The 26,843-nt window shown below is 38.1% G+C and overlaps 3 protein-coding genes and 3 long non-coding RNA genes across 6 annotated transcripts; 5 read left to right on the forward strand and 1 right to left on the reverse strand.

Annotated features, from left to right (window-relative positions):
- Positions 1 to 75: 75 nt before the first annotated feature.
- On the forward strand, positions 76 to 5,115 carry LOC114544239 (the record flags this gene model as incomplete). The annotated part of the gene is made up of 2 exons (XM_028562924.1): positions 76 to 180; positions 4,597 to 5,115. Coding segments are annotated over 2 exons (515 nt in total), but the record flags the coding sequence as incomplete, so codon positions are not given.
- A 1,683-nt stretch (positions 5,116 to 6,798) lies between these two features.
- Positions 6,799 to 14,741, forward strand: LOC114544238. Its single transcript, XR_003690355.1, has 3 exons — positions 6,799 to 6,998; positions 7,077 to 7,104; positions 14,494 to 14,741. It is a non-coding gene; the product is annotated as an uncharacterized LOC114544238 (long non-coding RNA).
- Positions 14,742 to 14,782: 41 nt separating this feature from the next.
- Positions 14,783 to 15,866, forward strand: LOC114544240. The gene is made up of 3 exons (XR_003690356.1): positions 14,783 to 15,016; positions 15,310 to 15,345; positions 15,756 to 15,866. It is a non-coding gene; the product is annotated as an uncharacterized LOC114544240 (long non-coding RNA).
- Positions 15,867 to 15,903: 37 nt separating this feature from the next.
- On the forward strand, positions 15,904 to 17,801 carry LOC114544236. Its single transcript, XR_003690354.1, has 3 exons — positions 15,904 to 15,983; positions 17,019 to 17,195; positions 17,693 to 17,801. It is a non-coding gene; the product is annotated as an uncharacterized LOC114544236 (long non-coding RNA).
- Positions 17,802 to 17,828: 27 nt separating this feature from the next.
- On the forward strand, positions 17,829 to 20,512 carry LOC114544237. Its single transcript, XM_028562923.1, has 3 exons — positions 17,829 to 17,868; positions 18,536 to 18,709; positions 19,750 to 20,512. The coding sequence occupies exons 2-3, from the start codon at positions 18,694 to 18,696 to the stop codon at positions 20,157 to 20,159; spliced, it is 426 nt and encodes a 141-aa protein (XP_028418724.1). The 5' UTR covers positions 17,829 to 17,868; positions 18,536 to 18,693; the 3' UTR covers positions 20,160 to 20,512.
- A 1,797-nt stretch (positions 20,513 to 22,309) lies between these two features.
- LOC114544235 lies at positions 22,310 to 26,725 on the reverse strand. Its single transcript, XM_028562921.1, has 7 exons — positions 26,542 to 26,725; positions 26,097 to 26,438; positions 25,220 to 25,546; positions 24,978 to 25,026; positions 24,777 to 24,833; positions 24,530 to 24,652; positions 22,310 to 24,411 (listed from the first exon to the last, which is right to left on the reverse strand). The coding sequence occupies exons 1-7, from the start codon at positions 26,603 to 26,605 to the stop codon at positions 22,956 to 22,958; spliced, it is 2,418 nt and encodes an 805-aa protein (XP_028418722.1). The 5' UTR covers positions 26,606 to 26,725; the 3' UTR covers positions 22,310 to 22,955.
- Between the last annotated feature and the right edge of the window lie 118 nt (positions 26,726 to 26,843).

Below are 26,843 nucleotides of genomic sequence, written 5' to 3' on the forward strand. Positions count from 1 at the left end.
TAGATTTTGCTTGTTTGTTATACAACTCTATTTTCTGCATTCTTTTTTTAAACAACTTCTTTGGTGTATTTACAGATGTTTTCGACAAAGAGACGATTTCTATCATCATTGCTATTGTTGCTTTTGTGTTTGTCGTCGTAGTTTTGGTTTTGATCATTCGAAAACGAAAACCCAAAGAAGGTAAAACATCTAATTTCTACTCAGTGACTAAATGTAGTTTGATCATACCTCTTCTATTTTTTAGCTAAAAGCATCGCCAGGAAAGGAATGTAGAACCCCCCTCCATATACGGATGCCGCTAATGACGTCACAGTAAGTTGCCACGAGAACATAATGTGGGAATTCACGATAGTTCCACGTGAGCATGTGTTATGTATTAGCGGATAATGACGTCACACTAAATGATAACTACATATAGTAACTATAGTAACTACATAATAACTACACGATAGTTTCACGTGTGGACACGTGATATGAACACTGCATAAATTGTCATTATTGTGTATATAACCTTTGGGTGAATCGGTGCGAGGGATTGTAAATGAGACGGGGAGATGTTAAAGCGTCATCATGGTTCTTCGACATTGGTCTAAATTAGTCAAACTTGTCTACCAAAGGTCGCAAGACATGTTCGGCGAAAGATTCATAAACTCCCATTCGGAGTTCCGGAGCTGAGACGCTGTACCGCTAGCGACTTTACAAAATATCGTAGGCAATATAGAACTTCTCAAGGGACTCCAAATACCAAATATAAACTTAGAAGATCTTGGATGTCCTAGAGCAGATCATCTTTTCTATATGCTCGACTCAATCGAGACATGTGGAAATCACATAACCGAGGTAAATGCTCATCGGCATTGCGCAAAAGTTTAAGTTGAGGCATATGGGGCGCTGTTAGAAGATCAACGATAAAGACCTAAAAAACCCCAGTTCTTTTAAGAACCACCAAATCTATAAAATAATATGAATAAAATCGAGATAAACATATAAAATCTCCCAATCATAGCAAACAACACTACATTTACAATCCCTCGCACGGATTCACCTAAAAGTTATACACAATATTATGCTGTGTTCACATCACGTGAAACTATCGTGTACATTTCACTGAGCTATATAATAATTCCTGGAGGACCGGCTCTTGGCCAGAAAGTGAAGCAAAAAACATGGCGGATTTCGGCGTTTGCTGACGCCACTAACAGCTGGGAAATTTGTTGCGCATGCGCTAGTTCGGCTTGCGTGTACCCCACGAATATATTTCGCGCACTACACGGCGGACCTTTAAATATATAAACAAAAACATGGTAGCCAAACTTTTTTTTGGTATTTTGCTTGTTTTTAATGCCATCAAAAATAAAAAGGAATAAAAAGGAATAAATTTTGTGCCGTGTGTTGCAAATGCTGCAAAAAAAAATTAAATCCTGCAAGAAGTAGCCTTCCGCAAAGCACATTTTTGGAGAGTTGCTTTGGTCTTCGCTTGACGACGATGTACTGACACAGAGATTATATGCGAAATTACGCTTATGGGGGCAATTTATAATTAAAAACGATTTTGAAATTTTTCTTTCTACACCTCCAGGGAATTCAAAAGTACAATTAGAATTTTGGAGATTTCGGCTAATTTTCTTTTAATCTGGTCGAGTAGGGACCACGCGTAAATACAGAATGGGACGAAAAAAATCAAGGACATACTTTTAGAATATTTCTTGCTCGAGGGAACGTAACGGAGCTGACATACCGCGATACAAGGTGAAAAACTGTGTCCGTCTCCCTCCTGGATTTTATGAAAATATTTTCAGCTTTCCGTATATATTTTTTCGTATTTCATTTTTGTTTCTTTTTTCTTCGGTTCAAAAAAATTGAACGAAGAAGTGGCTTCTTGCTCAAACGATGTGGGGAGGGTAATTTTTTCTCATTTAGCATTCAGGTAAGCCATTTTTATAATAATTTCGGGATTTTTTGTCTTTGGATTACATATTTATCACTAGTCTGACTACCAAAGCTTCTGAGCCATTATTACAATGATTTAAATCCATCAAAACGTATCGTATAAACAGCAAATATACTATCGTATTTTCGACCTTTGGTACACGAGCTAATTACAGTGCAATGTAAGTTATGCAACTTCTTGTTCAGGTCCACATTTCATTTTATGGCATTCAGGCATTGGAGTGGATTCATGACACCTCATTTCAGTCATTTGAGAAGAGTGACTATTTTCTCTTGACTTGAGTGGGCAAAAAATTGTGGGAATTAAATTCTTGGCAGTGTAAATCTTTTGAGTTTCATCTATGTTGTTTTTATGATATAGCAAGCATCTATGAAATAGGATTTGTGGAGTGTTTTTGTGCAAGCAGTAACTTACTTACATTTAATATGCCAATAGGTAAACCATTCCCCCAGTGAATGTATTAGTCTATTGATCCCCTCCCATCATCATTAACATGATGATGTGATGATAACATCATAACAATTAACATGATATGACTGACAAAGGTGCTCATTGGGTGCTGATACAAAGTAATACAATTTTGTGGCAAACAGTGTAAAATTGCAACTTCTGATAGTGGCTGTTAAAGCTTAGTTAATATATTATCTTTTCTGCCAATTTATCATGCAATTATCATGGCTTACAATTAATTTCTTAGCCTCTTGCACCTTGTGAATATATCTCGATGAGATCTCTATTTTCATTTTTCAGGATGAGCATGCCATGAATAATAAAGCAAGAGATGACTTGTCATGCAAATTGCTGGAACATTGAACTGAGATGAATACAGCACATTATACATGTTGTGATGAATGTGCATTGTTATTCTTAATTGCCATGTTAACTGATTTTCTTGTTCGCTTAATTGTGTTTTATACCAATTGTTATATTTATCGAAGAAATAAATATAAACATGCATTGACTGAGCAGGGTGTCTTCAAGCTCCAGCCACTTTAATAGTTTTTGTTTATGGTATCAACCTCCAAGAGGGCCATGTTTATTTGTTAGGCTAATCAGGAATAATGGAGCGTACGGAGGGATAAATATTACTCATTACAATGACCAGGGGTCCATGGATGCAATTAAAAATACTAAAAACTTTTATAGCCCTTTGAGGTACAAGCTAATGATTTTGCATTTTGCCTGAGCTTTGCCTTCTGTTTCTTTGGCTTATGATTTATGCACAGGTATAAAGTCCTGAAGACATCATCACATACTAATTGCATTCTTTCTGTATTAAATTCTTCATGGTTTTATGGTTTAGAAAATTTGATGCCCATAAATTCCCAGTTGTCCTCAAAATATCTTATGATAGCGCCAAAATGAATTCAAAGTTCAAAAATTTATAAAACTTCATTGTGATATTGGAATGCATAAAACAAATATATAAAGCAATAACGAGAATATACCTTCAGTTCGGTCAGTATTATCTTTAGTTGTCCACATTTTTTCGACATTTTAATCTATATTTGTCCTCGCATTGGCAGTATCATTTAAAATAAAAACTTTATTGGAGGCCAGGGTGAAAAATATATCAAAAAAACAAAAACTATTTCAAAAACAAAAAATTCATATAAACCAGGGGGAGAAATGTTATTTAGAAAATCCAGGATGGAGAATGCTGCTGTAGGGGGCTCAGAATTGAGCCTGGTCAGTGGTAAATACCATGGCGAAAAGGAACCAAGTGGCGTCAGCAGAGCTTCTGCGGTTGCGCAGAAGGGTGAAGTCCGCCATGTTTTTTGCTTCAAAAAGATGGCGGACAAAGTTACTGAAATGGGAGGAGCCGGTCCTCCAGGAATTATTATATAGCTCAGTGGTACATTTAGTGTCACGTCATTATACGCTAATACATCACGTACACTAGTTCACATGAAACTATCGCGTATTCCCACATGATGTTCACGTGGCAACCTACTGTGACGTCATTGGCGTTATCCCCTTCATCCGTATAGGGGTTAAATTAAATGGGAAACTGGCGATTAATAAACTGAAATTATCTTCAATAAATAACTTTGAAAAGTGCGAAAAGATTATTGTGCCGAATAGTAAGTAACGTTGGGGAGAGGGGGATGTGGAAACGGGGTAATCGTTCCGGAATCCTGGGCCAAAACAAAACTGAACTCGTGTACTTTTTCTCGGATACAAGGTACATGTAATTGTAATTTAATGTCCAGAATCCACTTATCAACGTAATTTTTAATCCTAAATCTGGCCATAACCCTTACCCAACTACTTATACAGAACGATTAGAATGAAGCGATATATTCGTGGATTCTGGACATGAAATTATTACAGAGCAGAAAGTGCTACTAAAAAACATATTTACAACAGCAGTAAGAGCTAACCCCAACTGAAAAACTATGAATACATATATTGTGTTTAACTAATAAGTTGGTTACTCTTACAGACTATAAGCTAACATTGAGTCAGGGGATTATTTACTCCTTGGTTTTCATTCAATTCTTAATTTCTGCAGTGGTTCGTATTATCCTCATAATATTCCGCGTTCCTGGTCTGGCGACGCCACTCTAATCACCAAACATAATGACAAACAGAGAATTAATAATATTTGTATGATGATATTAGCATTTTATATTCCTTATAAGAGTCTTCACATTCAGCAACTCCGGAAAACCGTCCTCCAGAGTACGGTAATCTAACACCTGGTGGAAATCCGATTCCACAACATTCGCGTGGTGTTGTGCTGTGGAGAAGAGATTATATCAACACGCATTCTTCGCAGAGCTCTTGGTATGACAGGCTCCAGCTATTTCCACCATTGGCTGTTGATTGGCTTCGAAACGCGTGGGGAAATGTTGATGAGTCTGGCCACCATGTTTATGACGTCCTGGGACGTCATGTCAGAAATGTCTTCGTTCCATACGACGATTTGTGCTTCGAAACAAATAGGGCACAAGGAGAAAATGCGACAGAGCTTTACGACACTCCGGAAAGACCCTCAGCTGTCATTTTGCCAATGGAAATTGCTAGTATTCCCACAACTGAGATTGCTTGATCATGTATCACAGGACATACATGACTCTCTTTCCTGCGTGTCTTATTTTAAATGTGGCCGATTAAACTTCGAAGAATTCACTTCGTTACAACAATTTCCAGTAATTTGTAAAGGGCGTTCGAAATTCAAAAGAAACGATAGCAGATCGTATTTGACAACTTTAGATGCCCCAGGCGGGTTTTGTGTGGGGTTAGAATTGTAGTAAACACTTATTTTAGACTTACATTATCTGATTGTTATTTTAAATCGTGTATTTACCGTATCAATTTAGATACTTTCATACTTTTAATGATCGATGTGATTGCGTCTGATTGTGAATGCTATTAGAATACTTTTAATATATAATAGAAACCCTAGTCTTATTATTATTAGCCCCTCAAATGCTCTTTTTTGCCCCCAGTGCACTGTTCTCACGATGCCAGTAATCAGGGCCATAGCTAGAAGCTTAATTAATTGGGGGGTGTTTATTCATATTTTCATCATTTCCGACTGATTTCTTTTGTAAGCTATTGTTCCGGGCCTGCTGTAGGTAAACATGAGTATTTGAATAACGCCCCCTCCCCCCCCGCGGTTTGGCTACGGCCCAGTGACAGTAATTATGTACTATAAACATCATAAACGGCTCAAAAATACTTTTTCACCAAACGGATATGGGAAACGCAAATATGTGCTACTAAAAGTCAGCGTCAATGTTTTGCTGAGATATGAAGCTTTACATAAACATAAACAGTGGATTATTTACCTTATCGCAGCACATCTCTCATTTTGACGAGAACAATAGGCAAGAGATCTCGTCTTTTAATTAGCCTGAATATAATTATATAAAAATTCGTATGTTCAGTTGTAGTAAAATCTCGGAATCATTTTGCTCTAAATCCTTGCCAATTTAGTTTTCATGCATGAATGGCAATGTTTTCAACAGCAATACAGCATAGGTATAGTCGAGCTTCGAAAACCGAGCGGGATGACGTGCCTGGATCCATTTGTTTAACAACAAACATCAATTAAGATTATGCCCCTTTTATCTATGTACTGTGGCTTCCAAAACGTTAAATACACTAGCTCCCATATGTCATTAAGATATTTTGTTTTGTCATATAGCAAATTATAAACTCTCACATGGTTCAAATGCGTATACAGAGATTTACATCCTCCCAATAGTCTACAACAACTATTCTAGTACATTTCGAGCAAGGAGCGTCCGAAATAGGGAGCATAAAAAACATCAGACATGCATATGACCATGCATGCATATAACATTCTTGTTTTTTTAAAAGAGCGAAATTGTATTAAACTTGTGGAAAGCCACTGTATGTATTTCTCATAATATCATTCATGTGTCAATGTTTTGCCTGCGCCATCTCTTCCCGGTTCTGTGAAATTCTCGTTTTATACGCTGCTGCACAGTATTTTGGAAAAGAAAAACGCACGGGAATATTGAGAAATCGACGTCAACGCGCCGATATGCTATAATCCGTTAATTAATAATCACCAATTAATAGCACGATTGCAGTGCAAAGGAGCCACAACAGACACTACCTAATATCTTATTTTCTATTAATAAATTTTGTTGAAATTTTGTGTATAAGCATTATGACTTATAACTACGAATATTCATGCTGAGCGCGATAGCATACATGCATGCCATATTTTGGCATTGTAAGTTCGAAAGTCTTAGCATAATTGTAGGTTGTAATCAGTTGAGCCAATCAGCTATTGAAACGTAAGAATTACAAGATAAAAGCTAGGCAGTAAGCATTGCCTTTGCATAAATAGTTATTTAGTTCTACCCAGTGGTTCTACCTTCACAAACTACCAAACCACGACTACAGAAATAAGTTCTGGCGACGTTTTCAGTCGGGCTTTGGATCCATATCCACACTATGTAGGAAATATTCCACGCCGCATCAACTATGAATGTTGGCGAAATTATCAACACTGTTGGACATGGTTTGATTCTACTAATGATTTGTTGTTGTTCAAGTATTGCTGGTAAAGTCTTTTGAAATTCTATAACATTTCACATCGCTGTAGATTAAGTCATAAGCTATTTTCCACTTTTTCTTACAGCTGATTACCAGCATCGAAGAAAAAACAGGTAAAATTATTTGATATAATGTTGTTAGTCGTTCTGCAGTAACATCGATATCCTGATTACGTCAAATGAACCAGCTGTCTTTCCCAACCGCACGCACGTGTATACCACGCGGGGTTTGAAAGATGCGAATATTATCCTGAACTCTGTAAACGTTACCAGAATTTCTACTGGAAATTCGATGATATATGAAAGTTTAAACAAGGCCATAGCTAATTTAGGGATGTATATATATTCGTAATTCGTCTTATGGCCGACTGATTTCTTTTCAAAGTGTTTGTTCCTACGATATGCAATCATAAACGTGTGAATATACACCCCTCCCACTGAGCGTTCAAGGCCAAAGTTGCTTAAAGGTCAATTCTGAGCGTTCAAGGCCAGAATTGTATAAACTATAAAGGTCTATTTATACGAACCAATTTTGTTTGATCCAATTCACTCATGATGGATTGACTTGAAAGCCTATGGGCAACAAACCAACATAATCTAGCGTATATTACGGATCGTGATTCGTGAGAACAGACCTTAAGTCCCCATATAAATATCCATCCGGTTCATCTAAGCCATACGGCTGATAGCCGTAAGGCTAATACGTACGGGCTGGCAGCCGTAAAACGTACGTACGCTTGTACGGTCGCCCCAGACTTCATGATGTGCTCAAGATCTGCAGCGCGCGTTTACAAGGCCTGGGAATAGGCTGCAAGATCTGGGGATATCGGAAATGACGCACCTTCCCTAGCTACAGTAAACTAGCTATCAATAATAATAAATTGATCTGTAATTGTGCGCTGTTGTCTCCGGCATTTCTCCCTTGTCTGGCCTCTGTTGTCTGGCTTGCTGTAAGGAAATTTTCACTGATATCCAGGTGAAATATCTGGAGGGAATTTTTTTGCAGAAAAAGAGCTCATTTGCGAAATATTTGCATCTAAAAATCGATAAATACATTTTGTTATTGAAATAACATTGCGCCACAACATACGAAAATATGCGGGCTTTTCCCCGAGATACTGAGACTGTTCACATGATACGCGTGCTATAAAGATGTACCTAGGAACCGGATGGAGACATCCCCCTCTCCCCCCAAAAATATAAGAATATAGAGAACAAATATAAACCACACTAGCTAGTGGTGTCCTTACAGCTTTGGCAGGCAATCCATCCCTAAAGGCCCTTTTATTAACCAAAACGGCCCCCGGAAGCTGGTCCCCCCATGGCCCCCCAAACTCTGGATACCTCCTACGCCCATGTATAGAATAGACCCTGTTTTGCGTGCAGCCTTTTACCACCAGGGACAAAGGGACAAAGTATCAACGAGCTTCACTCAACATAGCACAATCGTCCGGTGAAAAACTCAGATATCGCATTTATTTTGGAAAGATAGAGAGTTTGCACCATGAAATCATATTCACGGCTGGTAGCCGTATAACATACGTCCACTGTATGGTTTAATATGGTGTATGAATGGTGATATTAGAGCGTTTGCACATAAAACCATATTCACGGCTGGTAGCCGTATAACGTACGTCCCCTGTGTGGTATATGGTGGTTGAATGTTGATATTAGAGAGTTTGGACTATGAAATCGTATTCATGGCTGGCAGCCGTATAACGTACGTCCGCTGTATGGTATATGGTGGTTGAATGGTGATATTAGAGAGTTTGCACCATGAAATCATTTTCACGGCTGGTAGCCGTATAACGTACGTCCTCTCTATAGTATATGGAGTAGACACCGCAGAAATTGGTGTTTAAGACGTTTCAACCCGAAAATCTAATCGCTGGTTCACAATTGTGCATTTCTGTATCGCCCTATCAAAGAGAAACCTTTTGAATATCTTAAAAAAGTTCAATTTTTCTTCTGAATACGCATTCTGCAATCTTTTGACAGCTCATCATACACATCTGACCGCTGTGAAATGGCCATTTTGAGGCTTAAAGTATACACAAGGTTATTAATTCAGACGATTCGTTTTTACCGTGAGCAAGCTTCAAATCTTTTGTGCAAGACATATTTTCTTGAATATTTATAAATCTTTTTCTCACCAAGTTTAAAGTCTAAGTATCGAGAATTGCGGCTAAGCCTATACCAATTTCCGCGGTGTCTATGGAGTATGAATGGTGATATTAGAGAGTTTCCACCATGAAATCATATTTACAGCTGCTAGCCGTATAACATACGTCCTCTCTATGGTATATGGAGTATGAATGGTAATATTAGACAGTTTGCAGCCTGAAATCATATTCACGGCTGGCAGTCGAATAAGGTACGTCCGCTGTATGGTATATGGTGGTTGAATGTTGATATTAGAGAGTTTGAACATGAAATCATATTCAAGGCCGGTAGTCGTATAACGTACGTCCTCTGTATGGTATATGTAATATGAAGGGTAATATTAGACAGTTTGCACCATGAAAATCACATTCACAGCTGGTAGCCTTATAACGTACGTCCGTTGTACCGTATATGGTGGTTGAATGTCGATGATAGAGAGTTTTCACATGAAATCATATTCAAGGCCGGTAGCCGTATAACGTACGTCCTCTGTATGGTATATGGAGTATGAATGGTGATATTAGAGAGTTTGCACCAACGTATCTCCGCTGTATGGTATATAGTGCCTCATTTTATTTAAACCAAAGGTGATGGTGGTAAACACTCATGGTGGTGGATGGGAAAAAATTTTACCATTCATATTCCATATACCATGCAGCGTACGCACGTTATACGGCTACCAGCCGTTAATATGATTTCATGGTGAAAACTCTCTAATATCACCATTCATATACCATATACCACACAGCGGACGTAGGTTATACAGCTACCAGCCGTGAATATCATTTCATGGTGCAAACGATCTAATATCACCATTCATACTCCATATACCATACACCAGACTTACGTTATACGGCTGCCAGCCGTTAATATGATTTCATGGTGCAAACTCTCTAATATCAAAATTCAACCACCATATACCATACAGCGGACGTACGTTATTCGGCTACCAGCCGTGAATATGATTTCATGGTGCAAACTCTCTAATATCACCATTCATACTCCATACTGCATATACTACTATACAACGGACGTACATTCTGAGGCCACCAACCGTGAATATGATTTCATGGTGCTAACTCTCTAATATCATCATTCAACCACCATATACCATACAGCGGGCGTACGTTATAAGGCTACCAGCCGTGAATATGATTTCATGGTGCAAACTTTCTAATATCACCATTCAACCACCATATACCATAAAGCGGACGTACGTCATACGGCTACCAGCCGTTAATATGATTTCATGGTGCAAACTCTCTAATATCAAAATGCAACCACTATATACCATACAGCGGACGTACGTTATTCGGCTACCAGCCGTGAATATGATTTCATGGTGCAAACTCTCTAATATCACCATTCATACTCCATATACCATACAGCGGACGTACGTCATACGGCTACCAGCCGTTAATATGATTTCATGGTGCAAACTCTCTAATATCACCATTCAACCACCATATACCATACAGCGGACGTACGTCATACAGCTACCAGCCGTGAATATGATTTCATGGTGCAAACTCTATAATATCATCATTCAACCACCATATACCATACAGCGGGCGTACGTTATAAGGCTACCAGCCGTAAATATGATTTCCTGGTGCAAACTTTCTAATATCACCATTCAACCACTATATACCATACAGCGGACGTACGTCATACGGCTACCAGCCGTTAATATGATTTCATGGTGCAAACTCTCTAATATCACCATTCAACAACCATATACCATACAGCGGACGTACGTTATTCTGCTACCAGCCGTGAATATGATTTCATGGTGCAAACTCCCTAATATCACCATTCATACTCCATATACTACTATACAACGGACGTACGTTATGAGGCCACCAGCCGTGAATATGATTTCATGGTGCAAACTCTCTAATATCATCATTCAACCACCTTATACCATACAGCGGGCGCACGTTATAAGGCTACCAGCCGTGAATATGATTTCATGGTGCAAACTCTAATATCACGATTCATACTCCATATACCATACAATGGACATACGTTATAAGGCCACCGGCCGTGAATATGATTTCATGGTGCAAACTCTCTAATATCATCATTCCACCACCATATACTATACAGCAGACGTACGTTATTCGGCTGCCAGCCGTGAATATGATTTCATGGTGCAAACTCTCTAATATCACCATTCATACTCCATATACCATAGAGGGGACGTACGTTATACGGCTACCAGCTGTGAATATGATTTCATGGTGCAAACTCTCTAATATCACCATTCATACTCCATATACCATAGAGAGGACGTACGTTATACGGCTACCAGCCGTGAATATGATTTCATGGTGCAAACTTTCTAAAATCAATATTCATACATCATTTATCATACAACGGACGTACGTTATTCGGCTACCAGCCGTGAATATGATTTCATTTTGCAAACTCTTTAATATCAACATTCATACACTATATACCATACAGCGGACGTACGTTATATGGCTGCCAGCCGTGAATATGATTTCATGATGCAAACTGTCTATCAGCATTCATACAATATGTACCATACAACGGACGTACGTTATGAGGCCATTAGCCATTAATATGATTTCATGGTGCAAACTCTCTAATATCATCATTCAACCACCATATACCATACAGCGGGCGTACGTTATAAGACTACCAGCCGTGAATATGATTTCCTGGTGCAAACTTTCTAATATCACCATTCAACCACTATATAGCACATACGGCTACCAGCCGTTAATATGATTTCATGGTGCAAACTCTCTAATATCACCATTCAACCACCATATACCATACAGCGGACGTACGTTATTCGGCTACCAGCCGTGAATATGATTTCATGGTGCAAACTCTCTAATATCACCATTCATACTCCATATACTACTATACAACGGACGTACGTTATGAGGCCACCAGCCGTGAATATGATTTCACGGTGCAAACTCTCTAATATCATCATTCAACCACCATATACCATACAGCGGGCGTACGTTATAAGGCTACCAGCCGTGAATATGATTTCATGGTGTAAACTCTCTAATATCACGATTCATACTCCATATACCATACAATGGACATACGTTATAAGGCCACCGGCCGTGAATATGATTTCATGGTGCAAACTCTCTAATATCATCATTCCACCACCATATACTATACAGCGGACGTACGTTATTCGGCTGCCAGCCGTGAATATGATTTCATGGTGCAAACTCTCTAATATCACCATTCATACTCCATATACCATAGAGAGGACGTACGTTATACGGCTACCAGCCGTGAATATGATTTCATGGTGCAAATTTTCTAAAATCAATATTCATACATCATTCAGTATCATACAACGGACGTACGTTATATGGCTGCCAGCTGTGAATATGATTTCATGGTGCAGACTTTCTAATATCACCATTCAACAACTATATATCATACAGCGGACGTACGTTATAAGGCTACCAGCCGTGAATATGATTTCATTTTGCAAACTCTTTAATATCAACATTCTTACACTATATACCATACAGCGGACGTACGTTATATGGCTGCCAGCCGTGAATATGATTTCATGGTGCAAACTGTCTATCAGCATTCATACACCATGTACTATACAATATAGGTATATGTTATAGTCTTATAGAGCTTCATGCAGTGTTTTAAATGTTATAGTTATAATATTAATGGTTTTGTGTTATGGTTGCAATAAAGGCTTTGTCAAGAACAATATCGACAACAATACACCACCACTACACACCCAATGGTTTATTTATTACGTATATTTTTCATAACAGAAAGGATAGGATTAAAGAAATATGACATTATTTGAAAATTCCTCTTTGCTTGTATCTTCAAACTGCAATAGCTGAACAATCTGAGGAAGATTGCACGACTGCACACTCTACACTACAATCACTAAGAATGCCTGTGGATAAAAATCAAAATCATTAAATTACTTCTCAACATTTATTGACATATATATGTCAAGAACTTATATATACATGCAAGTACCATACCTTTTATTTTGCATATGCATGGTTCTTGCATGACGAAGTATGTATGCTACAAATGTCTCTACTTCCGTGGTCAGTTCTATAGTGAACATTTCTGTTCTCATATCATCCTAAGCCTTTTTGTTTTCTCTGGGCTTTTTGATAAGGAGTTGTGCCATCAACTTCACTGATCCTCTCATCTAATCCTTCATCTTCTATTTCACAAGATATAATTTGCTCATGTATCTCATCATCATTACCTTCTTGTAAAAACCTTGTAGGCTGGGCAACCTTCTCCATTTCTGTGAGACCATCATGATGATGAATGACTACAGGAACAGAAGGCAACTTTTTTACACATATCAGCAAATATTACTATTAATGGTACATATTTGACATAAATTATGACCTACAGTTTCTGCAGTCCTTACCTAGAAATCATTGCAAAGTTGCATAATTCATATAAACCATTGATATAAAGAAACCAAAATAAATATGTACCCCATACTAGTTATATCATCAAGCCAGATGCCTAACAAAATTGCCTTCCTTTGAAAAATTAAAGAAAAATACCACAATAAAACTGTTAAAACTGTTATAAGAGTAAACTTTTTCCAATTGACTGACTCATAGCCCAAAGAAACATTATTAGAATCTTGTAGTTGCAAAAGATGGCGTCGTTTATTCCAGAATTAAATTCATAACAAATAAAAATATTCGCATTTTCCAGCAGAATCTCATGTACTTCTAAAGTTCAGTATCTTACTTCTTCATTCTTTAAAGTTATAACTTAATTTTTCGTTTAACTTCAGATTTAGGTAAAGAATTTCTGTAGAAACTATAATTATTGGCAGAACTCAGCGTACAAACGTACGTACGTTACACGGCAAACAGCCCGTCCGTTTGGGGTGTTTTTTACTGGCTAATAGCCGTATGGAAAGAGACGAAACGGGTGAAATATCAACTGGAACTGGGGTCAGGCAATGAGGGGGGGGGGCAAAGTTGCAGATACGCTCTTTCATTTTGAGGGATTCATTCCCAAATGTTAAGTAAATTGCCACTTCCGAGTTTCAAGAATGGCACAGGAAGCTTCTATAGTATGCGCCGAAACAGAAGTGCCGTATCACGAAACAGAAGTGCCGTATTCTTATTTTTACACACACTTTTCAAGCATGAGTAAATTCATTAAATCAATTCTATCAAACTTCTCTTATATCAAAGTCTTATTGAATTGCAGATTTCGCGTAGTCTTAAAATACGACTGGCAATCAAGAAAATATTTTATTTCGCCAGACGACAGGGGAAATATGTGATGCTGTCAGCTATTGCTCTTTTGTTATAGAACTTGTATTCCTGCCGAAGCTGAGCCAACACTCAACTCAAGTTCCTGTTTTCCTTTGGTGAATTTCACTCGGCCTTTTTGTAAAAATCACGGAATCATTTTATCAAACTACGTTTTTCGAACTCCTTCTCGACAAAATACGAAAAACAACGAACTAAACCGAGTCCAAGACACTCTCGAGAGGCTTGGGGAGTTAAAAATAAGTCTTTATTCGAAGATTAGCGTTACCAAAGTGCGAATATGCATTCCAATCCTAAATATATACCTTTGTCATTTTTTTTTCCGAGTTGTGACAGAACGCAAAGTGTTTATAAAGAGAAGGCAGCTTGTCGTGAAACACGCGTTAACGTGTACCACTTATGTGACTATGTAAGCATCAGGGAGACTTTTAAAAAGTATTTTTCAATTCGGTGGTCGGGTGCGACACCAGAAAGAAAAAAATTCATACTTGGAGATCTACAACCAGTCCGAAATGCGGGTGACTCGCCAGAATGCTGGTACACTGAATTCAGAAACACAACAGGTAGAATTGACACATCTGTAAATCATTTTCTTATGTTTAAATTAATTCTATGCTGCATGATAGAAAGCAAGTCCTATGAGCTGACTCAAAAATGCTTTATCCCCTGAAAAAAATTACCCACTGAGGTGCATTTTAAGAAAATTCAAGATTTTTGACGCATTGTGACGTTTATTGCTTGGGCAACCTAACGATAATTTCACTCCCAGAACCTATATCTTTTTGTGCGGCGTTGATTACATGTTTTGTCAGTACTGTGAGGCAGTTACTAGCATTTTCTCAATGTAATATTCCAGATAGACTCACAATAGTAGGAACAAGTGCAAATATAGGTAAGTGTTGATTTATGTTCAAGCTGCTACACGAATCAATCAAGTAACAAACTCTGCGTGAATGTATTTTTAATTTCAATTATCAATCTTATTATATACTGGATGCAAATAGGATTTAGAAACATTCACAAATGAATCTTTTTGTACTCTGAAGCCACACAACATCCATGCCTGTTATATTATGCGGCATTTTCTAAAAATAGGAAATGCCAAATAGCATAGTTACTGAAATCTTCTTAGCTTAATATAGCGCTAATGATGACATGATAGATCAGTATGCTAGTGTCAGTTCTCCTCAGTGACTATAGTTTTAAGAATATCGTTTCGTTCTAAAGAGGAAAAAATGACACACAGTAAACACGGTTACTTAAGTTTATTGTCTACAGCTGCTATATCGCTTTTCCACACAGATTGTCAGCAGCTACAATGGTAACATATCAGTGACATCTTCGGGTATTCCATGCCAATCATGGACAGAACAATGTCCACATCGTCATACCATGAACACCACATATCCAGAATTAAATAACGCCAAGAATACTGTCGTAATCCCAAGAACTCAGGACAACGGCCTTGGTGTTTTACTACAGATAGGAACAAAAGATGGGAGTACTGTGAGATTCCTAAATGTACACCAGGTGATGCAGGTTTATTTCAGATGTTTGAAGAACTTCTTTTTCGTTTTCTATGCACTTTCGGTACAGACATTCTTTTAATTTTGGGCGTTGCCTTATAAGCCACGTAAGAAAACGAAAACATAATAATCAGTGGGAAAACGAGGCAGCCCGTAGGGCGAGTTTTTCTACGTTATGTCGAGCTCTCCAAAACTCTACAAGTGTTTCTATAATTGTGTATAAATATAGAAAAAATCTTTCTTTCTTTTATAACGCAAAAAAATTTTTCTACGTCCGTTTCTGTACAGCTTTAGTATAAATTTCGAGGTGACTATTCATTTTCATCCGTTCTGATTGACTAAGATTCACTGTCTCTGAAATGATAGTCACTGGTCGGCTACTCGTTGTTTTTCAAATAAGCAATTTGAAATAATCATAATTTTTTATGAAATTGTGTTGATTGTTATTTGTAAACACCTGGAAATTTATACTAAAACAATTAGTCGCCTTGTGAAATTCATGAATAATTAATGAGTCTATCTTGCAATCATTGCGCAGCATTTTGGTCACATGTATACATTTGTAATTCTCCATAAAGGTCTCATGAATTGTTAATTAATATATTAACTTTGATACAACCAATCTTAATTAGTATTCATAACTTTGTTACACACATGCCCTAATATGCATTAAGCTTTATTTTTCTTTTTACAAGCACGTTAAAATACTCATTCACTTCACCTTCGGCTAGTGAATATAGGCTTGTAAACACCTCCCCTTCGTCGACAAATTGTTAAATAGAAGCACACAGTACGCTTCTCGACCAATCAGTACGTGCGCACTATATATAAATGTTATATTAGAAAAGTAATTAGTGGGCGGGAGGAAGGGCTGCTTGCCTACCGTGCGGTGCCGATTTCAAACTACAGCTTCGGCTTGAATTACTGAGAAAAGGGGGAGGGGTGAAAAGTGCAACCAACAATGGATTTTATTAAGTTTATTTCATATAGGGCAAAAACTGTTCGTATTCAGCACCAGTACATTTATTACGTTGTTTAGTTGACGGTAATTATGGGAATTGGTCATTAAAAGATAAGTGTAATGTGAGTTGCGGCGAAGGTTTTGAAACATGGCAACGAGATTGTGACAAACCTAAGCCAAAGTTTGGCGGAAAATATTGCAGTGAAATCGGAGAGTCAGTTGAATACAGATCCTGTTTGGCTGAACCCTGTCCAGGTAAAGAAATATTATCTTGTTCAAGCATAACTAATATAAGCCGTTAGCATAGTCGACCCCAGAAAATTATCTTGTTTCTTTAACATTGACCAGCAGAAGCAATTCAAACCAATAGATTGTGTCCAGGAAATTAACACATTGTAAATGATTTAATTATCACATACGCGTGGGAATTGAGAATTAGATTTAGTTCAAGTCCTCATTACATATAGTATAAATAATTCCTAAAATTCTAAAACCGGGCGCAAAAAGCGATGATAGTCGGTTTTTCATGATGCGCACGAGCCTAAGTGTACCATCAATGACAACATCATGTTTGCTGAAAACATCAACTTAACCCGGATAGGCAGACTAAAATTATGTTGTCATTTCATGTGTGTGCCTAAGTCTTTTTCACCCTACCACCTTTGCCACCCTTGCATAGAAATGACCAATACTGGTCACACCACGTTCAAGTTGTTTACTAACTTTGATTAATGTGCCGGTTTTCTTACTAGTAAACGGTGGTTATGGCAACTGGAGTGTTAGAATTCCTTGCAATGTTTCGTGCGGTGAAGGAGTGGAGATATGGCGACGTAATTGTGATAATCCTAAACCCAAATACGGAGGCAGTAACTGCAGTGGGCTGGAAACTCGGCTGAATTAAGAAAATGTAAAAGAAAAACTTGTCAAAGTAAGAGTCAAACCAACTATATACATGCTGAAGAGTAACACCATGATATTCAGCGCTTCTGGCATTAAAATCTGGCTTAATCGTCGACACGAAGCTCCATCAGTTGATTCAGTTCTATAACGTCCAGTCACTAGCTGTTAATATAATAACGTTACATTGTCTTTTTTATACGTAACATTTCATTGGTCAAGAGCCATGATCTATTAGAAGACTGCTGCACGGAATGACGTCACAAAAAGTTTAACGAATTTAATCACTTTTTCATTTTGTCAGCCAATCACACTTTAGCAAGGGTTGTAAATTAGCTAATCGCATTTTCAAACCAATAGATCACGAACTCTATGCGTGATATGCTCAATTTTTACCTTTTCAATTTTTGCACTAATTTGGGAAAATAAAAACAACCTGTTTGCCTGTTTAATTTGGGACCTTTTCGATTTTATTATAGAAAACAAAAAGATAACATTTAACCGTTGTCTGTTAAGTAATAGATACACGGTTTGACGCCATTAGTGATAAGAACAAAAAGTTACCAGTCTCCTCGGCAGCGCGTGGCTACTTTTTGGGTTCCATAACTGAACAGACAAGGGTTAAATGTTGTCTATTTATTAATTGGCACATTTTTTACAAAACGTCGAAGTATCTCATTCTAATTTTCATTTTGCAGTTGCTGGTACTTATGGCAACTGGACAAAGTCTTCCCCGTGCAGTGTCACGTGTGGTCAAGGTGTTGAAATATGGACGCGACTATGTTATGTTCCGCCAGGAGAGTTTAGTGAGAATTGTAGTAAGCAGGGAGCAGCTTATCGGGTTCAAGTATGTGAGATGAAACATTGCTCAGGTAACCATTGTTTCGGTCTTAGTACATCCGGGTAAAACGCAAAATTCCTCACCAAAAACATTTTAGTGTTTCACAAGTTCCTGCATAATCATGCTCGTTTTTCATAAAACATTTTCAGTCTGCAAAATCTTTCAAAATATCTTGCTTGCTCTGTTACGCTATGTTACTCAATCTTTTAACAATTTTTTTTGCGAATTTTTAAATGTTTCCAAAAACCGGACCATTTCTATCATCATTGCTACTGTTTCTTTCGTGATTGTCATTGCAGTTGTTTTGTTCATTCGAAAACAAAAAGCCAAAGAAGGTGATTATATATTACTGTGCCTGACTATATTACTTTACCGTTTCTGATTCATTCAGATCAATACCGTAGCCAACTGTCTTTACACAAATACGGCTCACATTCAGCTAATACTTCGTTGAGTACTGGGTGTATCAATAAAACGGCAGCCACCTTATATTCATATATGTTCGTTTCTATTCCATAACAAAAGATAGTAGGCACCTGGGAGGCTTGCACTTTTTTGATACACCCTATAGTTTGATAACAACTGTTTTATTTTCGGATCCATTGGTCTCGCCTGGAAGGACGTGTCCTCTTAGTCATATTCAAAACCGCGTCATTATCTTCAATCCGCTTAAAAAATGTGGAGAGTATGTTGCGACGATTAAACCAAACAGTACCGTCGATAGGGCTCGGGAAACGGGCCGAATGCTGAAAACTGGGCTTATATGTATGCCTGTGGCACTGAAAAATATTTACAATTACAGTGTGAACTAGTCCGCACATGATTAAATGTAAATGTAAAGATGTAATATAGGTGTAAATTTGTAATTATTGATAAGTTTGTGACTGACACATAATACAAGCTAACATTCAGTCAGTACATAGTTTACCCCTGTTTCTCATTCAATGCTCAACTTCCTGCGATGTTTCCTATTGAGTTTCAACGACGCCAGCGTTGCAATCACCAAGCATGGTAGGAAAAAGAGGTAAAAAGTTTGGTAAATTGGTATTAGCATTTTTTTAATCCTCATAGACTCTTCACATTCCGCAACTCCAGAGAACCGCCCTCCAGAGTACGGCAATCTTACACCTGATGGAAATCCGATTCCACAACATTCGCGTGGTGTTGTGCTGTGGAGAAGAGATTATGTCAACACACATTCTTCGCAGAGATCTTGGTATGACAGACTCCAACTATTTCCACCATTGGCGGTTGAATGGCTTCGAAACGCATGGGGAAATGTTGATGAGTCTGGCAAGCATGTTTATGACGTCCTGGGACGTCATGTCAAAAATGTTTTCGTTCCGTACGACGATTTGTGCTTAAAAACAAATACGGTACAAGAGGGAAATGGGACAGAACTTTACGACACTCCAGAACGACCCTCACCTGTCATATTACCTACAGAAATTGCTAACTGTCCCACAACCGAGATTGCTTAATAATTACAGGACATCTGTCTCTCTTCCCTGGAAGTCGTGCTGGGTTTTTTAACTTTGCTCATGACCGATCATAAAATTTACTTCGTCACAGTAGCTTAGTATGTTTTTTTATTTGCATATTCTTTATAAACATCAGTGTAGTTTTCTTGTAATTTTTGTCTCGCATATTCAACCCGGGATGCCGAAGCAGTTGGGGCAGGAGGGGCAGCTGCCCCCTTGCCTTTTGCTAGCAGGGACAAGGGGAACAAAGGTTGTTTACCATTTACATGGGAAACCTATCCGGTTTGAAATTGTGCTAATGGTAAGCAAAATATTTGTTAAAAATCCCATTCGGATTATGCGCTTTCCATTTATACCGGAATCCATTGAGTATTTAACAATTCCAAGATAACGGCTTTAATTTTTGACATCTTTATTTTAAGTCAATGGTGTCATTTCTGTTGTAAAAGGAAGCAACTTAAAAACAAATTCGTTAGAATTACTTTACTTACCACGTTCATTGCCACGCAATCGTATTGTACCAGTAAAGGAAGGTCTCCAGTGCTGAAGAGGTATGAATTGCACTGAAACGATACATTGATTTTTTAAATTACCGCGTAAATTTAATCGTGAGGAGCCTGGAAGTGGTAAAAAAAATTGAGACGGACAGAATTAACCGCTTGAAACTTCCCAATCGGTATGAGAGGACAACCTTTTCAAACAAGCCGTTTATTCCGGAAAATTTCTGGTTGAGCCTTCGAAATATGCTTTTTCCATTTATTTTCCATATGGAATCACGGAATTTCCATGTAAATGGTAAACAACCAAAGTTGCCCTTTCATTTTAACGAACCTTTCATTTTAATGAACAGTTGAAGGGAAAAACGCGTCAACTACAGTTCTTCCGGCAGAATCAAATTTACGCATTTGCGATGCCGGTGCGATGCTCTTGCCACTAGGGAGTTTACGATCTACGACGCGGTTAGCTCGACGACGCTAGTCAATTAATTTGCTGGAAAAAGGCTACGAGAAATTAATTATGCTGCCAGGGCTTTGAAATATTCATACAAACATCTCAATAATGCTCAGAACCTCTGATGTCTAGCTGATATTGCAGTTTCATATAAGCTATCAAACAGCTAACACGTTGCAGCTGCTTTATGTCGTCGAGAGGCCGTGAAATTGCCTTATTTCAAGGCGTCGCTGGGATGGCAACGCTATCGTGGGACCACAAATTATGCATACCTATTTTCTCGCGTGTTGAGTTTCTTTGTTTCGCAAGCGCGTCGTTGAGCTGGCAACGTCGTGAATCGTCGACTGCCTACTGAGCTGCAGAGGTAGATGGCAAGAGCAAGCGTGTTTATTTAATGCATGTGTAATTTGGTAATGCCGGGAATGGTTAAGGGTAAATCGATTATGATTTTTGGCATTCACTCGATGTAAGTAAATTCTAGAGGTTTTAAAGGGTGTTATTATATGACAAGCGTCACTTCAGGTGAAATGGAGCTCAGTGATTAGCAGTGTCAACTATATGTCCTCCGGCAGTAATCGTACGTACGCTTTTGCAATGCCGGTGCAATGCTCTTGCCACTGAGCTACAGAGGTAGCTGACAAGAGCATTGCACCGGCACTTGAATTTGCCCTCCATTATCGCGCTCCCTTTTTCGACTGATGTTTTCGATACCAATGCCTCCTCTAGTGTTATTTATAATCTCTATGCTTGGAACACTACCGCAGAGAAAGGAAACGATACAGAGCTGTTTTGTACCTGCTTTTTTTAGTGCACGTGAGTTAAAAGTGACCAATTGCGCATGCTCGAGTTTTACAATATCGTCATCTATATTGCATTTTACACACTTAAGATGAATTGCAGAATTGTTTCTACTTTAAATCTATGGCACTTGCCAAGCATGCGCATAAAAATGTGAGTACACTGGTTCCAGTTCTGTATCTATTGTTTAGTCTCTGACACTACCTTGTTGTTTTTTAAAACAATTACTTAATGGCTTCTGCATGTGTTCGGATGGCCTGGTCCAAACACTTGGGAATGTTGGGAGAATTAGGAAAAGCTCGCAAAATCACTCACTTTCGGCTCCTGTTTCGCGCACTTTTCTGAACTCTTGAAACATTCCATGCAAGAATATGGTTTACGAGCTAATTAATACATTTCTTAAGTGCGCAATATTTGATAAAAAAATAACAATGTATTAAACTAGACTAACATATGGACATGTATACCTTATTATTATTCTAACCTGTGGGCAATAAAATAGATAAATATACAATGATTTAAGGTTTTGGACTTTTGGAAGGAGATTTTTGCTAAAAGAGAAGAAACGTGCCACATATATTAACCAATTCTCAGAAATATGACGTCATTACCGCTATTATCCATCAATTCACACATTTTACTCAAGACAAATCTCGTTAGCCCAATTGTTTGCCTATCTCCGAAGTGTTGGGAGCTACGGCTCTCTAAACGGCTGAATTGGGCGTGCTCTAATTATAATAGGAACTAAGGTCTAGGTCAAACGTCCCTCTTTTCATGCACCGAATTCGAACCTAATGAAAATGAACTAAAGTCTTTGGTTGAGCTCCTTTGCATTAGGTTCGGCGCATGAAAAGAGCGACGTTTTTCCTAAGTTTCAAATTGTTTTCTTCTAGAAACTAAGAACGCTATTTGCTTTATTTTTAAAAGCTACGTATATAGGTCGAGCACAACAATGTGAGTTGTTTTTAAAACACCTGAAGTTTGAAAGAAGCTGTATATTTGACTCGTTATATTTTCAATAATCTCTGAAGTTAGGAGCTCCTATTATTACCGGCTATTAGCACAATCTTTAAAACACGCTGCTTCTAAAAGCTCAAGTTTCTCCAATGCAGTGTATAATGGTAAACAGATATATAACCCATTTTTCTCCTCTTGGAACACAATTCCTCCGTCATCGCTGTCTTCACTCCAAGGGCTACTGCTGCCGCTTTCACAATCACTGGAACTAATTGTTTGTTCTTGGGAGGTATGATCGGGCGCGGTAGAAATCTTTGTTCCGTTATGCCTCGGCGAGGCTTGTTCCAGTGATGTCGAGGGTACTGTGATGTGCTGTTTTGAAACGGCATGCTCCCGCGATGTCGTGACTGCTGGGTTGAGTTGTTCGGAACACACCTCTTCCTGTTGTTGGCTGAAACTTGTTTCTTCCGCCTGTTTTTTTGAAGCAAGTTCTTGCGATGGGAAGGCGAAACCTTTCTTTGGTAATAAGTCAGCACTCACTTCGCAAACACCATAAGCAAATACTTGCTTCGCATTTTTTTCATCACGAAAGAACACAAGAGAACCTGAATCACCGTTTTTCAGGAAAGGAGCACCACCGTATCCTTCGACAACAAATCCATCCTCAAAAAGCGGTTCCTGTCCTATGCTGTAGCTGAAATCATAAGGAACGATATATCCTTTCGTTAAGGCTGAAGAAAAACCGTTTTTTTCTACATGAACTGGACTCGTTTTCTTTTCAATAACTCGCTCATACAGTTCGTCATCAATCGTATCCCAATCCGGTGAGGTTACACCCGAAATTGTACAAAAAAGTTGAACGTCATTCGGAATCTTTAGGGACAATATATCACATTCTGTATTAAAATGCGCGTTTTCAAAGTCACCAAGTCGCAAGTAGTTGCTCCCATCATCCCCAAACGAAATGGCCTCGTTGTTGGTTTCTCCTTTGCTTTCGGTAAAAAAGTATTCTTTTTTTACGGCTTGAGCTTGCAAATATGCCAGTTTGCTGCGCATTTGTTGGATACCTTCTGCTTTATTGATTGCAGCATTCAAACGAGCTTCATCAGATGCACAAGCAACGTGAAAGCAAGTAAGTGCGTAATGCTGTCCGTTTTTGCAACAAAACATAGTTAGCGTTCCTGTTCCTTCCACATCAGGTAAGTCTCTCTCGCCTTCAGGTACATGACATGGGTTATGATTACTTTGTCCACTGCAAGCTAATACACCACCACCTGGTGCTGGAAGGACTGGTGTAGCGGACGATGAAGTTTCGACTCCAACACTCGAAGTATTTTGATCCCGAACCAAGAATTTGATATTCGGATTTTCTTTAGGCTCTTGCAGAAGCTCAAAATATTGCTTTGCGTCAACATTGAATTTTTCTTCAAGGTCGCGTCGTACATCGGATTTTTTCATTCCTCTTTTAATTGTGAGGTAAATATGTGGGCGACAAATCTTCTCGTTTGGGCCAGAAAGGCCATATGCTCCACACAACCACGGGAAACTATATATAAAATATCAAATATACATTATGCATGGAGAAGTAACTTTAAAGCTTTAGAGAAGAGCCAACCTCGTATAAGTAAACTATAGCAAAGTTAGTTGTACGGAACACTAAATACCTCCTTAAAGCTTCGTGAATTTCTTTTTTTAGCTTGCGTTTTGAATTAAGAAAAGTGTCTTTAAACCAGGTGTTACTTTCGTTTGGGCCAGGAGGGCTATGTGCTCCGCATAACCGCGGGAATCTATAAAGTATAAAGAATATTAATTTATGTGGAAGCAAACACCACTTTAAAATGCGTTTAAATAGAGAAATGTGTACAAATTGTTGTTAAGAGAGTTAGGCGGAAAAAACATAATTACTCGTACCTGGGAGCTTTAGCCCCGCTGGACGGCCCAGGTTGCGAAGGAGATTTAAGAGGAACGCTATAATTTGTATAATATTATATAATTTTGAAATTCACTCTCGAAAATGTAATTTTGTGTACAAAAATGTGATAAAGAATCATGACAGAAACTGTAACAAAGCTTTTCAACTTCCGTTTCACATTAACAATAACTTTTTCAAACCTGGAGTTTATATTTTCTTGAGACATCTCCGCATGCGCTGGCTTGGTATCTGTTTTTGTAGAACATGAAATTAAAACATATTTTAATTAGTCAAAAATGTCAAATCTTAGAAATATCCCCCATCGCCCCTTCGTTATTGTTGGTTCAACTAGAATTTTGATCTCTCATAAACTTTGTCGCTGTGGTAAACCCCAGAAGTGTTCGGAATTATTTCATTTACATACGAGGTTTTCTCGACTTACACGAGACTCTGCAGTGTTGCGGTAACTCATTCCTTGGTTTTTCCTTAAATGTAATTAAGTACTCAGGGTAGTGCTGATAGTCGTAAAAAACAACGTGGATCAGTGGATTTCTGACATTGTCAACAACAGAGTCGTAACTGAAATTTGGATTGCTAGCGTCAATTTGTGGTGGGGCAATCAGACCTTCTTTTCCTTTTGTGTATTTACCGACCAAGACCTTGGCTATATACATATACTGAAGGCTCTCGTTATCAGGAACAGCATATTGCCTTCTGCAGAAGTACCAAGCTTTGTTGGAAAAACACACACCATTTCCAAACTTTAAAGCTGTAATATAAATAAGAACTATATCATTACAACCGTAATCTGTAATTTCTCCTTCAGTTAGGGTTTCATGGATGTGGAAGATTGTTTTGATTAAAATAGGTGGATAACGTTGTTTTTGAGAATGGATGTGGATAAATGAAGAGGTATAGGTGGTGTTGAATTGATAAAGGGCAGTAATGAGTTAAGGAATGCTATTTGGGAGCGAGGCATTAATTAGTGATGGTGCTTGAGTGTGAATAAATAATGCTTTAAAGTTCAATAACTCATTTTCTTCAAAAGGCAGTCGTACAGTCACAAGTTGCCCAGATTGTTTCTTTGTAGGTAGAAACAGGAATAAATAAACTACGTTGTGGCGCACCCAACGAACATAGTTGTTCACAAAGTTGCCATTACAGTTTGTTAACAAGATGTTGCAACTTGCTGGCATAGTTACTGCTACGGTTCATCCTATTCTCCTCAAATGAGAACAATTTGAGCGTTTTATTGTTGTATAGAGGACCATTTGTACAAATATCAGAAGTTAAATTTGTCAAGAATTTGGTCAAGTTACCGTTAAATTTTCCAGAACAATATCTGTTAAAACCAGTGCAGTTAATTCTTTCCACAGCGTCTTTTGTTGTTCCATGATACAGCGACATTTCATTTCCACCATTGCTCATTTTCTGCTTTTTCGCCTGGTACAATTGATACAATCCTGGATTTTGAATTCTTTCAATCTTTACAACCTCCGTTTTACGTATGTTTGCCCCTAGTGAGAGCGATGCTTGAAACATGTCGTGGAGTTGGTTGTATTCTGTGTCTTTATTTGCAATATTGAATCGAAACACTTGAAGTTCCTGCCCAGTGGAACCATCTATTGGCTGATATTCCCAATTTGAAGGGAGTGGAAATGCTTAAAAGATGTAAATTAATATGTATCTGTATCAATCAATGCTTCGGTATTTTTAAGTATGATTAGGTTAAATGTCTTCAAAAATATTATCAAATAACAATACCTTCACACGGGCGTCTGAAAACTTTCATTGGATCTTCGCTTGAAGTCAAACATGTCTCTGTCATGGTTTTGAAATCTATTTTATATTTCGACTCAACGTCATCAAATTCGACAGTTCCTAAATGATTTCTCTTGTACTCCGTCTCTATCTTTGCGCTTATTTCCTTTGCGTACTTTTCAGGAATAACAACGCCTCTATTGCCCTCGTAATAGAACCATTCAACCTAAAACAAAGTGCATTAAGAATATTTTTACATGTGATGTTTGAATTCCTAAAGATTTGCTTCTTGGGAATTACTGATA

The sequence above is a fragment of the Dendronephthya gigantea genome, unplaced genomic scaffold (genome assembly GCF_004324835.1).
Source record: "Dendronephthya gigantea isolate DGI-Jeju-01 unplaced genomic scaffold, DenGig_1.0 000697F, whole genome shotgun sequence".
Classification (NCBI taxonomy): Eukaryota; Metazoa; Cnidaria; class Anthozoa; order Malacalcyonacea; family Nephtheidae; genus Dendronephthya; species Dendronephthya gigantea.